This window comes from Limulus polyphemus, unplaced genomic scaffold (assembly GCF_000517525.1).
Source record: "Limulus polyphemus unplaced genomic scaffold, Limulus_polyphemus-2.1.2 Scaffold3025, whole genome shotgun sequence".
Taxonomy (NCBI): Eukaryota; Metazoa; Arthropoda; class Merostomata; order Xiphosura; family Limulidae; genus Limulus; species Limulus polyphemus.
In genome coordinates, this window is record NW_013668635.1 from 81,524 (window position 1) to 93,878 (window position 12,355).

General features: G+C 31.9%; 2 protein-coding genes across 2 annotated transcripts in view; one reads left to right on the forward strand and one right to left on the reverse strand.

The window, feature by feature from the left end:
- The window catches only part of LOC106468492 (surface protein-like), a 12,616-nt gene extending 5,308 nt beyond the window's left edge, over positions 1-7,308 (reverse strand). The window contains exons 1-5 of the mRNA XM_022396831.1: positions 7,244-7,308; positions 4,207-4,379; positions 3,155-3,249; positions 1,608-1,714; positions 893-961 (exon numbers count right to left, since the gene is read on the reverse strand). Coding sequence (XP_022252539.1) covers positions 893-961; positions 1,608-1,714; positions 3,155-3,249; positions 4,207-4,222 — 287 coding nt within the window. The 5' untranslated portion in view covers positions 4,223-4,379; positions 7,244-7,308. The remainder of the gene's footprint in view (positions 1-892; positions 962-1,607; positions 1,715-3,154; positions 3,250-4,206; positions 4,380-7,243) is intronic.
- A 3,145-nt stretch (positions 7,309-10,453) lies between these two features.
- LOC106468493 (gamma-aminobutyric acid type B receptor subunit 1-like) overlaps positions 10,454-12,355 on the forward strand; it is a 30,942-nt gene continuing 29,040 nt past the window's right edge. The window contains exons 1-2 of the mRNA XM_013928922.2: positions 10,454-10,834; positions 12,056-12,190. Of these exons, the coding sequence (XP_013784376.1) occupies positions 10,571-10,834; positions 12,056-12,190 (399 nt within the window). The 5' untranslated portion in view covers positions 10,454-10,570. The remainder of the gene's footprint in view (positions 10,835-12,055; positions 12,191-12,355) is intronic.

Sequence of the window (12,355 nt, forward strand, 5' to 3'; positions counted from 1 at the left end):
ACAGCAGTATAACACCAAGTCTAAAATATACAAGTCTACCCTAACAATAAACCAAAATAAACTCATAGCTTATTCCAACAGCAGTATAACACCAAGTCTAAAATATACAAGTCTACCCTAACAATAAACCAAAATAAACTCATAGCTTATTCCAACAGCAGTATAACACCAAGTCTAAAATGTACAAGTCTACCCTGACAGTAAACCAAAATAAACCCATAGCTTATTCCAACAGCAGTATAACACCAAGTCTAAAATATACAAGTCTACCCTAACAATAAACCAAAATAAACTCATAGCTTATTCCAACAGCAGTATAACACCCAGTCTAAAATGTACAAGTCTACCCTGACAGTAAACCAAAATAAACGCAATCATAGTTTGATGAGGAGGAACCCACTTTGAGAATAATTTTGCTCGGAGACGGCTTGAATGGGTAATGAAGAAAAACTTTAATATAAGTTCAACATAACAGCAAATGTACAACATTTCAACAAGGTTTTGTAGCTGTTTAACCTAGTAGCAGTATAAAACCAAGCCAATACTGCCAGTAAGTCTAAACCAAACTGAATTCATATACTACTCCTATCAGCAACACCATACCAAATCTGTCTCACACTAAGGTAACTTAGAACCAACAGTTAAGCCACTGCAATAATGCTTATATACGTAACAAAAAAAAAACAAACATAATTCTTACACATCACAATTTGTATTAACTATAACACTAAATAACCACTGACAAAATTGATAAACTCTGTTAGAAACTGTGTCCAAAACTCTTCACTAAGATCTATATCACCTACATTACTTTGGTATGTATTACACAAACACACAGTGTCCAAGATTTACAGAAATATCACATAAAATCAAATTTTTTTCATTGACTTACTTTTTATCATTGTAACTGATATTAGCTTGTGGAAAAACCCATGAAACAGTCCAATAAATGGTTCGATCCCTTAGAAAACAAAATATGTTAATTTTATAAACTTCATACAAATATAAACAAAACTATAAGTTACTTGTAATTAAGACAATGTTGATATTTTTTAAATAACTTTCACCGTCAATGCTGACTCTACTTTCTGAAGAACTTATTATTTTATTACTCAACAAATGTTATTCAATATTTGCTAACCTGAAATGGTTGTCTAGATAAAACATGATATACCACATTAACAACATCTTGCTAGATAAACTTTTTGTTTTTAAAGCAAAGCCACAATGGGCTATCTGCTGTGCTCACTCTAGGGAACCAAATCCTGGAATATATGATAGATAAATACAAGAATGTTTATTCAGCAAGTGCTATAAAAACACACATACCTGAGAGAAAAATGTGATTTAATTATTTAATATTTACTAGAATTAGTACATAATGAAATTTTCAATATCTTTTGATTAAAAACTGTTATTAATTTTAAGAAATTTACAAAAAAACAAAATTTGATTCTTTATTGAGTCCACAGCCTAGAAACAAGTTTTTGGTGGATCAGAAATGTACTAATAATCTCACTAAATGCCATCCTCAGTTAAAAAAATATTTTTTTGTGACTGTTTAATGAAAAATAATATCCTATAAGTAAGTAGAATAATTTTCTTACTTGTGCGAGTACCATGTTGAATTTTCTTTTCTTTTTGTGAAACAAGCAGGGAATATATTCAAAGTTGTCCCTCGTAATTTTGCCTCTACCTTAAGTCTGTAAAGCCACTGAAAAATTACAAAGGTTCTGTTGTCCAGCTACAGGCCTTCATATTTGTCAAATTCCTATCTTCTAATAACTTAAAATATTTTCTAAGTCAAGCTTTAAGGAGACATTTTCTGTGTACTTATTGAAACTTGATGTAAGTTACAATTTCCATATGTTTAAAGATTCTTTTTTTTTCGTATTTCAATACAAGTGGAGTGAATAATTTCCTTTAAAGTATCAGACTTATACAACGTTGAATGATCAAAGTAAAAAGGCAAAGTAACACTAGGAAAAAAAAGGACATTCAGCACATGCAAAAGCAACATCATCAAAAAGAAATAGAAAAAATAACTGATGAACATTTTAGGATGAAACAAGAAGGGTCTTGTACAAAGAAAATTTTGTGCTACTATAGCGTTCAGTCTAACCAGATACCATCATCATCACCATTTTAATGATTCACTAAAACATAATTTATTGATAAATAATTCACATCTATCCACGTTTTTGTTCAGCAAATAATAATAATTTAATAAGTTGTGTGTTCCAATAGAGTACCTTAAATTTAGGTTATAAATGTTCTAGTTTTGATTGTTGGAATTTATTTAATTCGTCTTATATTTGACCCCAAAACGTTATGTAATGGTATGATCTACTTTATTAGTTTAAAATCGTTATTTATAATAAATGGTGCCAATTGGAAATAAACAAAGTTAAAACGGTGATGATGGTAGTATCTGTGTAGACCGCACGCTAGTGTAAATATGTTTGTAGAACTCACGCTGTAGTACCAAAATTTTTTATAGAAAGATAGCAATGTTTTCTTGATGTTCTAGAGCATTATCACAGAAATAATATCAAATGAACAGACACCACAAATTTTTCAGCGATCACACCAGTCTATTTGTAAACTTTGTCTATCAAACAAATTTTTATTACTTAAAAAATAACTTTGGTAAAAACCATATGATGGACCCATCAGTTTTTTACGTTTGAGAGTGCATGACTGTATTAGTTGGTCTCCATAATAACATATATGCAAACAAAAACACCATCAATACTGCAATTAATTACACTAATTACATTAGAATTTCATATTATTTTACACAGAAAATAAATGATTTCACTTTTTTTTTCTTATCAATTCTTTACACCACTATTGTAACAACCATAAACAAACTATTTCAATATAATGTGGAACAGATTGGTAGTGTATGGTAATAAAAAACAAGTCAGTAATTTGAGGAGTACAAGTAATCAACTGTACAGGCATTGAATCTACTATAGAAGACACCTAACTGAAATTTAAAGGTCAGTTTTTATGCTACAATGACAGCAATACTAACTTTTCTTTCAATAATTTATAATTTGACAAAACAAATATCTTCCTCGTTTACAAGCTTATTAATAATGCACTGTTCTCCATCATCAAGTATTCACCAATGAAAGTTTTAACTCACATTTGGAAGATTGTTTCTAAGGCCACCAGCTCGTTTGAGTTTGTCTCGAGCAGCATTGTCTATAGCAGAAGCTGAGTCTTCCAAGAAACGATAATCTTGTACAAAAACAACAACATAAAAATGTGTATATTAACATTAAGTAAACTTACAGGCATGTGAGAAAAACTAAATTTGTCAAATTCTGTCTTGTAACATGCTGAAAGTTGGTACTATATATACATACACACACGTGTAACAGGCTGTCAACTTCTTTCTAAAGTTTTATCTGTGCATGGTGAGAAACCCAGGTCTGTGCACATTGTTAGTCAGTAGTACTATAGTGGACCTTTAACAGTTGGTGAATGTGTAGTGGATGGTTAAAAGTCAGGGGCTGTCCTCTAAGATATGGTTATTATTGAAAATGAGTAACTTATCATAATGCTAAAATGCCAAAAAAAAACATGTTTTTTAAAACACTTTGAAAGAAGACTTCCCTTTTTTAAAGGCTAGTTGAATTGGATAACAAAGTTGAGTAAACTATTTTCAAAACTGTGTTTTTGATAGTACACAGTAGCAGATCAAACATCACAAATCAAACTGCCAAGCAAAAAGCACAAGAACCATTTTAAAATTAGAGACAAGGGATGGGCTGTCCCAGTTTTTCAGTTTGGAAATCTGGTCACCCTATATGTAATACAAATAACACACTTAAATGAGTACAAGACAAAACTAATAATAAACAAGAGGGAGTGTGCGTATATCCGATTCAATTTTATTACTCATCAGAATCTCTACCAGCCTACCCTCAAATTGAAGTTATTTTAGGCAGGATTGGAATAAATTAATCTATGAGACCTTGGGCATGGTCGTATAAATCAATCAAAAGGGTTTGAGCTCCCGAGTACAAAACTGTAATCAAATCTCAAATCATTCAAGAGATAATGGAGCTATGAGCTAAAAGTTTGTACTTGAAAAAAAAACTCAAGAGCTGTTCTATGAGCCACTCAGCGATGGCTAAAACTGCTTAAAAGCTTGAATGAATTTTATATAAAAAAAAGAAGCATCATCCTCACCATTTAAAAGAGTCATGTCATTGAAATCTTGAAGTTTACAGTAGGCAGTTTTATCTCTAGTACCATCACAGCTTTCTTCTTTCTTGTGCTTCTTAACACATGCCAGAGAACAGGAGTATACAGAGCAACGAGGACAGCAGTACTTGGCAGATTCTTCACAACCACTACATTTCCTGAAATAAAACAAAGCATATCCATTACATAACTTCAAAAATTATTAACTACACTTTTTCCCATTCAGCTAATTTGTTCTAAATAGTCACCACACACAAGTACATCCATTTGTTTCTTTCTTTCTATGAGAATTTCATGCAAAACTACACAAGAGCTATGTGGACATAGCCATCCCTAATTTTGAACAAAGAGCTTAGAGGGAAGGCAGCTAAACAACAGCAACTCACTGCCAGTTCTTGGGCTATTCTTGTTTGATTGAATACTGGGATTTGGCTATCACTCTTATATCATATACAACTGATCATGTGGAATGTATTTTTGTGGCAACATAATGTACATTTACCTAAACATAGCGGTATACTGTGCTTTCAATTGGATTGGAATATTGACAGATGAAAATTTATTGGAGATTTAAATTTAATTAACTATAAAATTTAACTAGAGGTAATTTCCACAGTTCATTTTCAACATACTGTTGCTTAACTTTTGCCTATCATTGAATCATGTAATTCATTTCAAAATAAGATTCCACTTAGGCCTCATTCAGTTTCACTCTGGCTATTTAAGTTCATTTTAACACAAAGATGTGTTCAATGAGTTTAAAGTTAAGTCTAAACAGCACCTGAAACTTAGAACAGAAATTCACCGATTACTAATTACTGCCTGCTTTTCACGCTGACTGTCTTTAAGTTCTAATCTTAACAAGCTACACTTTAACACAAAATTACACAGCTCAAACTTATTCTTTCCTAGTATCTCTGTAACATTTTTCATAAGATTATCATTATTTAGATTGCATTCTAGATTTAATACTTAAATACAGTTAATATTATCTTTTAAGAAAATAAAAATAACTAAACATTGATCATCATCAACAAAATATGTGTACTTGGTCTGGATAAGGGCATTTTTTTAAATTAAATTAATGATCCTGGTGAAAAGTTGAGACTTTGGGTTTGGGAATCTTAGTAATTCAGTCAGTAAATCATCAGCCTCAGAGATCTAGTACGTGTACCGAGGGTCCTATGATTTAAAGACTTAGGGCAGATTTATTAGAATTGTTATACTATCACCTCCGTAGTGGATATCCCAACTTAGAGGACCATTTGAGCTGAATACATGGTAAATTTTGGCACACTGGTGAGCTCAGTCTACCATGTATACGTGTGTGATGGCTGGAGCTGCTGTGTTGTGTTGATGAACTAAGATAATGTCAGGATGTGTTATGGACTCAAGGATGAGTCTTGTCTGAAAATCAGGTTATTTTAACTGCCTGGATGGGAGATTCTTACTTGGAAGTTGAGTACTCGTAACTTAGTTGGTACAGCTCAACTTATTAAAGCACTAGTAGGAGCCAAGGATAGTTACAACAAATTTCTTAACAACCTGATGAGTTATAAGACCCAATTAAATGAAGTAAATGTGAGCTTATCATCCTTTACAATTTATTTTACTAAGAGTTTGGTATTAAGCACTATACATAAAGATGCTTTTAGATTAATAAATTTCAAGTATTTGAAAAACAGTATCCTATTGTATTTTATGGAGAATCTTAGAATTTCATAATTAAAATTACTTGGATATTTTTTCCACAGTGATTTTAAAAACATAAAAAAAAATTGGATCTTAGTTCATTGATAATTGCCAGTTAAGCCTGAATAAATATGTTGATATTGTATTTGTCTCCACAAATTACTATAAATTGTAATAAAAACATTAAAACATTTGTGCTATGCACAGTCATTCTGTACACACAAATTATGTAAATGACTATACAGATATAACACTGACATATTCTGAGAAGTATACAACTATAATTCTATCAGTAAAAAATGCTGTTATAATTAACCCTTACTTTATCTCCCAGAATTTTATTCCCAATGTTCGACTCACTACGAATCAACAAGTCTTACTCTTAGTCAAACAATCAGACTATTTACAATGAAGTCTTAGTTTTAAAATTTGGTCAAAAACCTCTACATCACAATTTATTGAATCACAGAAACTGGACAATACCAATGACTCTGAAGAATATGTTATTCTTCCTCTAACAGTGGTGAGAATTTACATGAACATTTAATACATTTTTAAACACACAATATTTATTTCACTATTTCCATTGACACCAAAGTACCACAGACTTAAAAATTATTTCATCTGCTGCAATCATTAAAAATGTTACTTTTTTTTTTAAACATCTAACACTGGAATGTAAGTTAAAGGTTGAGATATAGCAAAATTCACCTGATATACTTTCACTGATTTTAGGATTTAAATACTTGTCTATACAGTTTCACTTTTAACTAAGCATATCCAAGATCTCCAATCTGTTAGCATTAAGGCTGATAAGTGATATACATTAGTCAATTGTAGTAATACTAGTATTACTACAAGTACAACTGAATAATATTTATCACTTATCATCCATACTAATAGTAATACTAATAATTACCTAAAAACAATGTAACAAGTCACTTGAAATTCAATGTTTGTCAATCCCTAATTTCGTAAGGCATGTCTTCTCAAGGTATTGACAGTTTATGCTTTAAAATATTTTTAAAAATATGTATGTTACCCTTAAACAGTGAATGTTTATTTCATTATTTCTTGATATTATTATTATTAATATCGTTCTAAAAGTAAAACTTACTACTCAAACTCAAAGTGAGAATAACTCAGTTAAAAACCGTTGCCTCTGTTGCAAATGTAATACAATTGTATTCTATCGAATTATAGGTAATTTCTCAACAACGGTAAGGAAATGCCTTATTTTAAAACATGGAACAGAGTTAACGAAATGGTCGAACAGAAATGTAAAATTTCAGGTATTTGCTCTGTTACTGAATGTTAGTGTTAAGCCTACCTTTTAACTAATCACCACAATGAACTAGGCAGTCATTATACACATATATATTCACAACTTTGAAAGTTACTGTTATTTTAAGTAGTACTAGGATATAATCTTAAAAGGGCACATAATTAAATTGGTGATATTATTTTACAAAGGACATTGTTTAGGTCAAACAGCAATTATTTAAAACAATTACTCCTGAAATATTTTTATGCGATAGGTGTCACTAAGTGTAAAAAATGCCGGCTTGTAAAAGGTAGAGTATGAGTATAGGACACATGGATAATAAGTATTATTAATGTCGCTTTGTTAAGCATTTGAAATGAGTTTTTAATTTTTTTTTTTAAATATATAGGTTACGTCTCTGCAGAAAGACATACTGTTTTTCTATTGTTTCTTCTTCCAAACACTTTTCAATCGATCTCAGTTATTTCATTCCTTGGCGAATTGCTTTGAAAATTGGTAGAGTTATATATTGGTCCAATACGCCCAGACACCTTATTTTATTTTCTTGGGGTCTTTTTTAGGATCGTATGGGATCGAAAGTCAAACAACCCAAAAATGTATATTTTGAGCTCCTGTGCAGCCATACTTCCAGTAATCAAGATGGAAAGTGGTATGAATATAAATTTTCATGCGTCCAACACATTGACATACAAACAAGTTAGATTTGCCAAATTTGAGTCTTTTTCTGGGAGGTAAGAGCTAATAAAAAGCATAATTTTGGGGTCAATCGCTCGGCCATATTTTAACCAATTTACATGAGATTTAGTACAAAAAACACTTGTTTACGGGTTCCATACATATACATACAAAAATGTAGGATATGCTCATTTTTGGTCATTTTAAGGTGGTCAAAGGGTTAAATAAAACCATAATTTTAGGAATTTTGGTCAATTACTTACCCTTCTTTCGACCAATTCACATGGAATTTGGTACAAAGATACTTTTTTGCAGGTCCGAAACAGAGATATAGAGAATTTTTGTCTTTTGCTCAATTTCTCAGCGAGGAAAGCACAATTTGGAATTTTCGTGAATTATTCATGTGTATGTCAACCTATTTACATGAGATTAGGTATAAAGATACCTTCTTACAGGTCCCATGTTGCATTCGCCTATGAATGTTGACCTCCTTAATTTACTATATAATCATCATTTACTTTCCGTTCTATTATTCAGAATAGGATCGTCAATTGTATTTTGTGATATTTAAATTTTTATGTTTTAAGTTTGTTTGTTGAAGAGCAAAGAAATAGTGAGCTGTATGCTGTGTCTTAAGGTTGTAAATCAGTAGACTTGCCTATGTCCCACCAGGGAACTTTAAATTTAAGAGACTTGTTGGTAGTTAATATAACGTTAAACTTTCATTTTCAGAAATCTTCTAAATCTCTCCGATTTTTGTTCTAAAACATACCATAAAGGCTTAGGAAAACAACTTCTCCAAGTGACGTAAAAAACATGCGGTTTATCAAGACTGTTTTAAGCCTACATTTTATAAATGGTACTCTATGATAAACTGTTAGTCTAAGCTATATTTTTATGTTGTAATTTAGATGTTAGCTACACAGTGCATGATGTTAAAATTGTTTGGTTTGGCTTGTTTTGAAAAGCTATCTGTGCTAGCCGTCCATAATTTACTAATCAACACCACCCATTGCCATGTTTTGGGGTACCAACGAATAAAGGAATTGACCGTCACATTATAACGCCCCACTGGTGAAAGGGCGAGTGTCTTCGGTGACGAGTATTTGAATATACGATCTGCAAATTGCGGGTCGAGTACCCTAAAAACCAGAGCATACAAAACCAAGTGTTAAGGTCGAAAAAATAAAAAATGTAAGCTTACAAAGTTCTAAAACTTTAGGCGTCAGATTTCGTAGTAGTTTCGAGGAAAATATTATGAAAACAAGTTTCAGTGAAGCATATGGTAAGAGACTGAGAGTTGTTTCTAGTCAGTAGAGTGAATCAGTCAGAGAGTGTTTTTGTTTCAATGAGCAGTAAACCAGTCAGCGTTTTATTTTCAATAACTTTATCGATCAGCTCTAAAATTATACAAGTACGTTTATTTTTACGTTATCGGATAACACGCTTATCGTGACTTTAAACGTAGCTTGCAAGTCACCATATTGTTTGAACTTGCAGAAATGTTAAAGAAGTAAATAAACTAATTTGTTATCGTTAGGTGGACTGGACGTTGAATTATTTTCAGTAAGTAATTTGAAACATCTCTCCAACGAAAGAACAATCGTACGATATTATTGGTGTTGACTGTAAAGAAATACATTATGTCATTTATATTTATAGCAAAGATATTAAGGCTATCTTCCGCCATCCCTAATTTTGAGCTACTGACCAAAAGTAAGGCCTACAGTCAGCATCTACGTTAAGAGGTTGGCTTTCACTTTTATAACACATCCACAAATTAAAATGTAAGAGGGGATATTTTGTGGTATCACACGGATTCTAGGTTAATTCTCCAGCTTCGAAATCCAATGGTCTACCAAAAGGTCAATCCGTGCACCTTTTACAAGATTCAATTAATATGAATCATTTAGATAATGATGAAGTGCCACTGCTTTATAACAAGCCCCCCCCCCCTCCCAGTGGCACAGCGATATGTCTGCGGACTTACAACGCTAGAAACCGGGTTTCGATACCCGTGGTGGGCATAGCACAGATAGCCCACTGTGTAGCTTTGTGCTTAAATTCAAACAAACAAACAAGCCTTATAACAATTAATATTTTTTTCCTATAAAGTATTTGTATTTTCATACAAAATTCCGACAATTCAATTTTTGATGTTATCAGCAGTCATATTTTAGAAGTAAAACGTGCTAACGTGTAGGCAGTATGTTTCTTCAAATAAGCTTGTAAGTTTGGACTTTATCTTTTGTAGTTGACCATAAAATATTAACATTAATATTCCTAACTGCTTCATGAAAAAAATCTGCGCATCTAATATCGCTGGATAAACTCTTATCAGTGTCATATACAAAAATGTTCATTACATTTATATTAAATCGTTATTTTGAAAAAAACAAAAAAACAATACTTTTTTGTACATTTTGAGCACCCTTCCTTATGATATATATTTATGTGTGAGTGTAGGAAGAAGTAGTTCACCATATATAACAATAATCATACGTTGCGTGTATAGGATACACTCACAAACTAAACGAATACGTCACCAAAAGCCGCTCGATAAACTGCGCAGGAGTTTTTCATTAGTGAGAACCGACACGACCGAAGAAGAAGAAGGAGCGATACTCAACAACACCTTCTACTAGATATACAGTTGTTATTTAATGTTTTAAGTGGTGTACAAACCATTAGAGAAAGATGCGTCTATTTCTGTTGCTGACGGTGATATATTCGAGTGTCAGTCACAGTACGAGCTTGAGGTCTTTAAGGAATACTGGACACAACCAGGAAGACGTAACTAAAAACTTGAACATCGCCGTAGTTTACCCGATCAATGGCACAGGAGGATGGCTGGGTGGCCAAGGATGTCAACCGGCGGCTACAATGGCTCTTGAAGATGTCAACAACTTACGTAATCTCCTGCCTGGATACAGACTATGGATACATTCGAGGGACAGTGGGGTAATACATTTTAAAATACCCATCAGCTCATTAACTACAGTATAACAATTGCACCGTTACAAATTATGTATTTCTTTTTTGTATACGGTTTATTAACGGCAAGGAATCAGAAGAGAGAAATCTCTATTAACGTATGATATAGCTTATGAAATAACGAAATTATAAAAAGATACAAAACGTTTTCCATGTTTTCAAATTGTTTGTATCGAAAATGAAATAGCACACCAATACTTTTTCTCGTGTTCAAATTTCAACGAAACTATTTCATTGTGATTATACGTAGGTGTAGTAGATTAATGTATGTGGGTTTTAATTAAATTTGTTTTCTACAAAAACATTAAACGAGCAATAAAAGAATGGGTGTGTATTCGATAAATAAAACATCGAAATCTATTATTTATAAACTTTTTCTGCTCTGGTTCTGAGTAAATTAAATCATTGTTTTTATTTGTGCTTACGTAAATTTGATTGTATATATGTCTGTTCAAACACAAACCTGCACACAGGGTTATGTGCGTTGTGCCCACTACAGGAATCGAACTTTAGTGTTATAAGCCCTCGATATTAGCTGAGCCATTGGGAAGGTTAATTGTATATGTGCTTTGTTTATATCAACCAGAGTTTTAAATAATATACTTTTCTGAGTACAATTACAATTATAAATAACTCACCAAGGAGTTCTTGTTTTCCAATATAACCATTCTGATTGAAATATTATAAATTACAATTTCAGATATAAAAAATAAAAAACTGTAGCACTTTGACTGATCATTTCTTGTACTTCGTCAAACGAGTTGTATGTGATTTTTTTTTTGTGCAAGCTCCACTGCCACATCACTAAGAAACACTGAATAAAAACAGGTTAACAGGGGGAGGGGGGGGGGTGCGAGCTGTAATTACCGTTTTCATTTCTGAAGAAGATTTATATATATATGTAGTCTTCTGATATGAAGCTATCTTTTTTTTATTTAGTTGTACGTTTATTTTTTGGATAGGTCGATATTTAAATTATAATTTTGGCCATTAGCACAAGCTTCTTGAATAGCTACTTATCAACAAAAAGTTAAAACATTTATTTTAAAATATGTTTGTAATTTGTCATCAGTGTAGTTATTTTGAAATACCTTCCAGTGATTCAACGGCCCCCGGTGAGCACATCTTAATTAGCCCATTGTTTGACTTTGCACCACTCAAAGCAAATATTTTTATTTATTACTATAGTGTAATCCTGGACTTGGTGCGAACGCCCTCTACGATCTTCTTTACAATCTACCTATTAAACCTATATTAATGTGTGGCTGTAGTATCGTCTGTTCTACCGTGGCAGAAGCTGCAAAGATGTGGAACTTGGTGGTGGTATGTTTATTCAAATTTTCTATCTATTATACTAATGTTATAGCTTAATGATATATATCTTATGTTAAAGAAAAGTTGGTATTATAATTAATTTCTATAGTTTACATTTTAAGTACGATTTAATTTAATTGAGAAAACATAATTGGCAGAAATTTTCAAACAGTT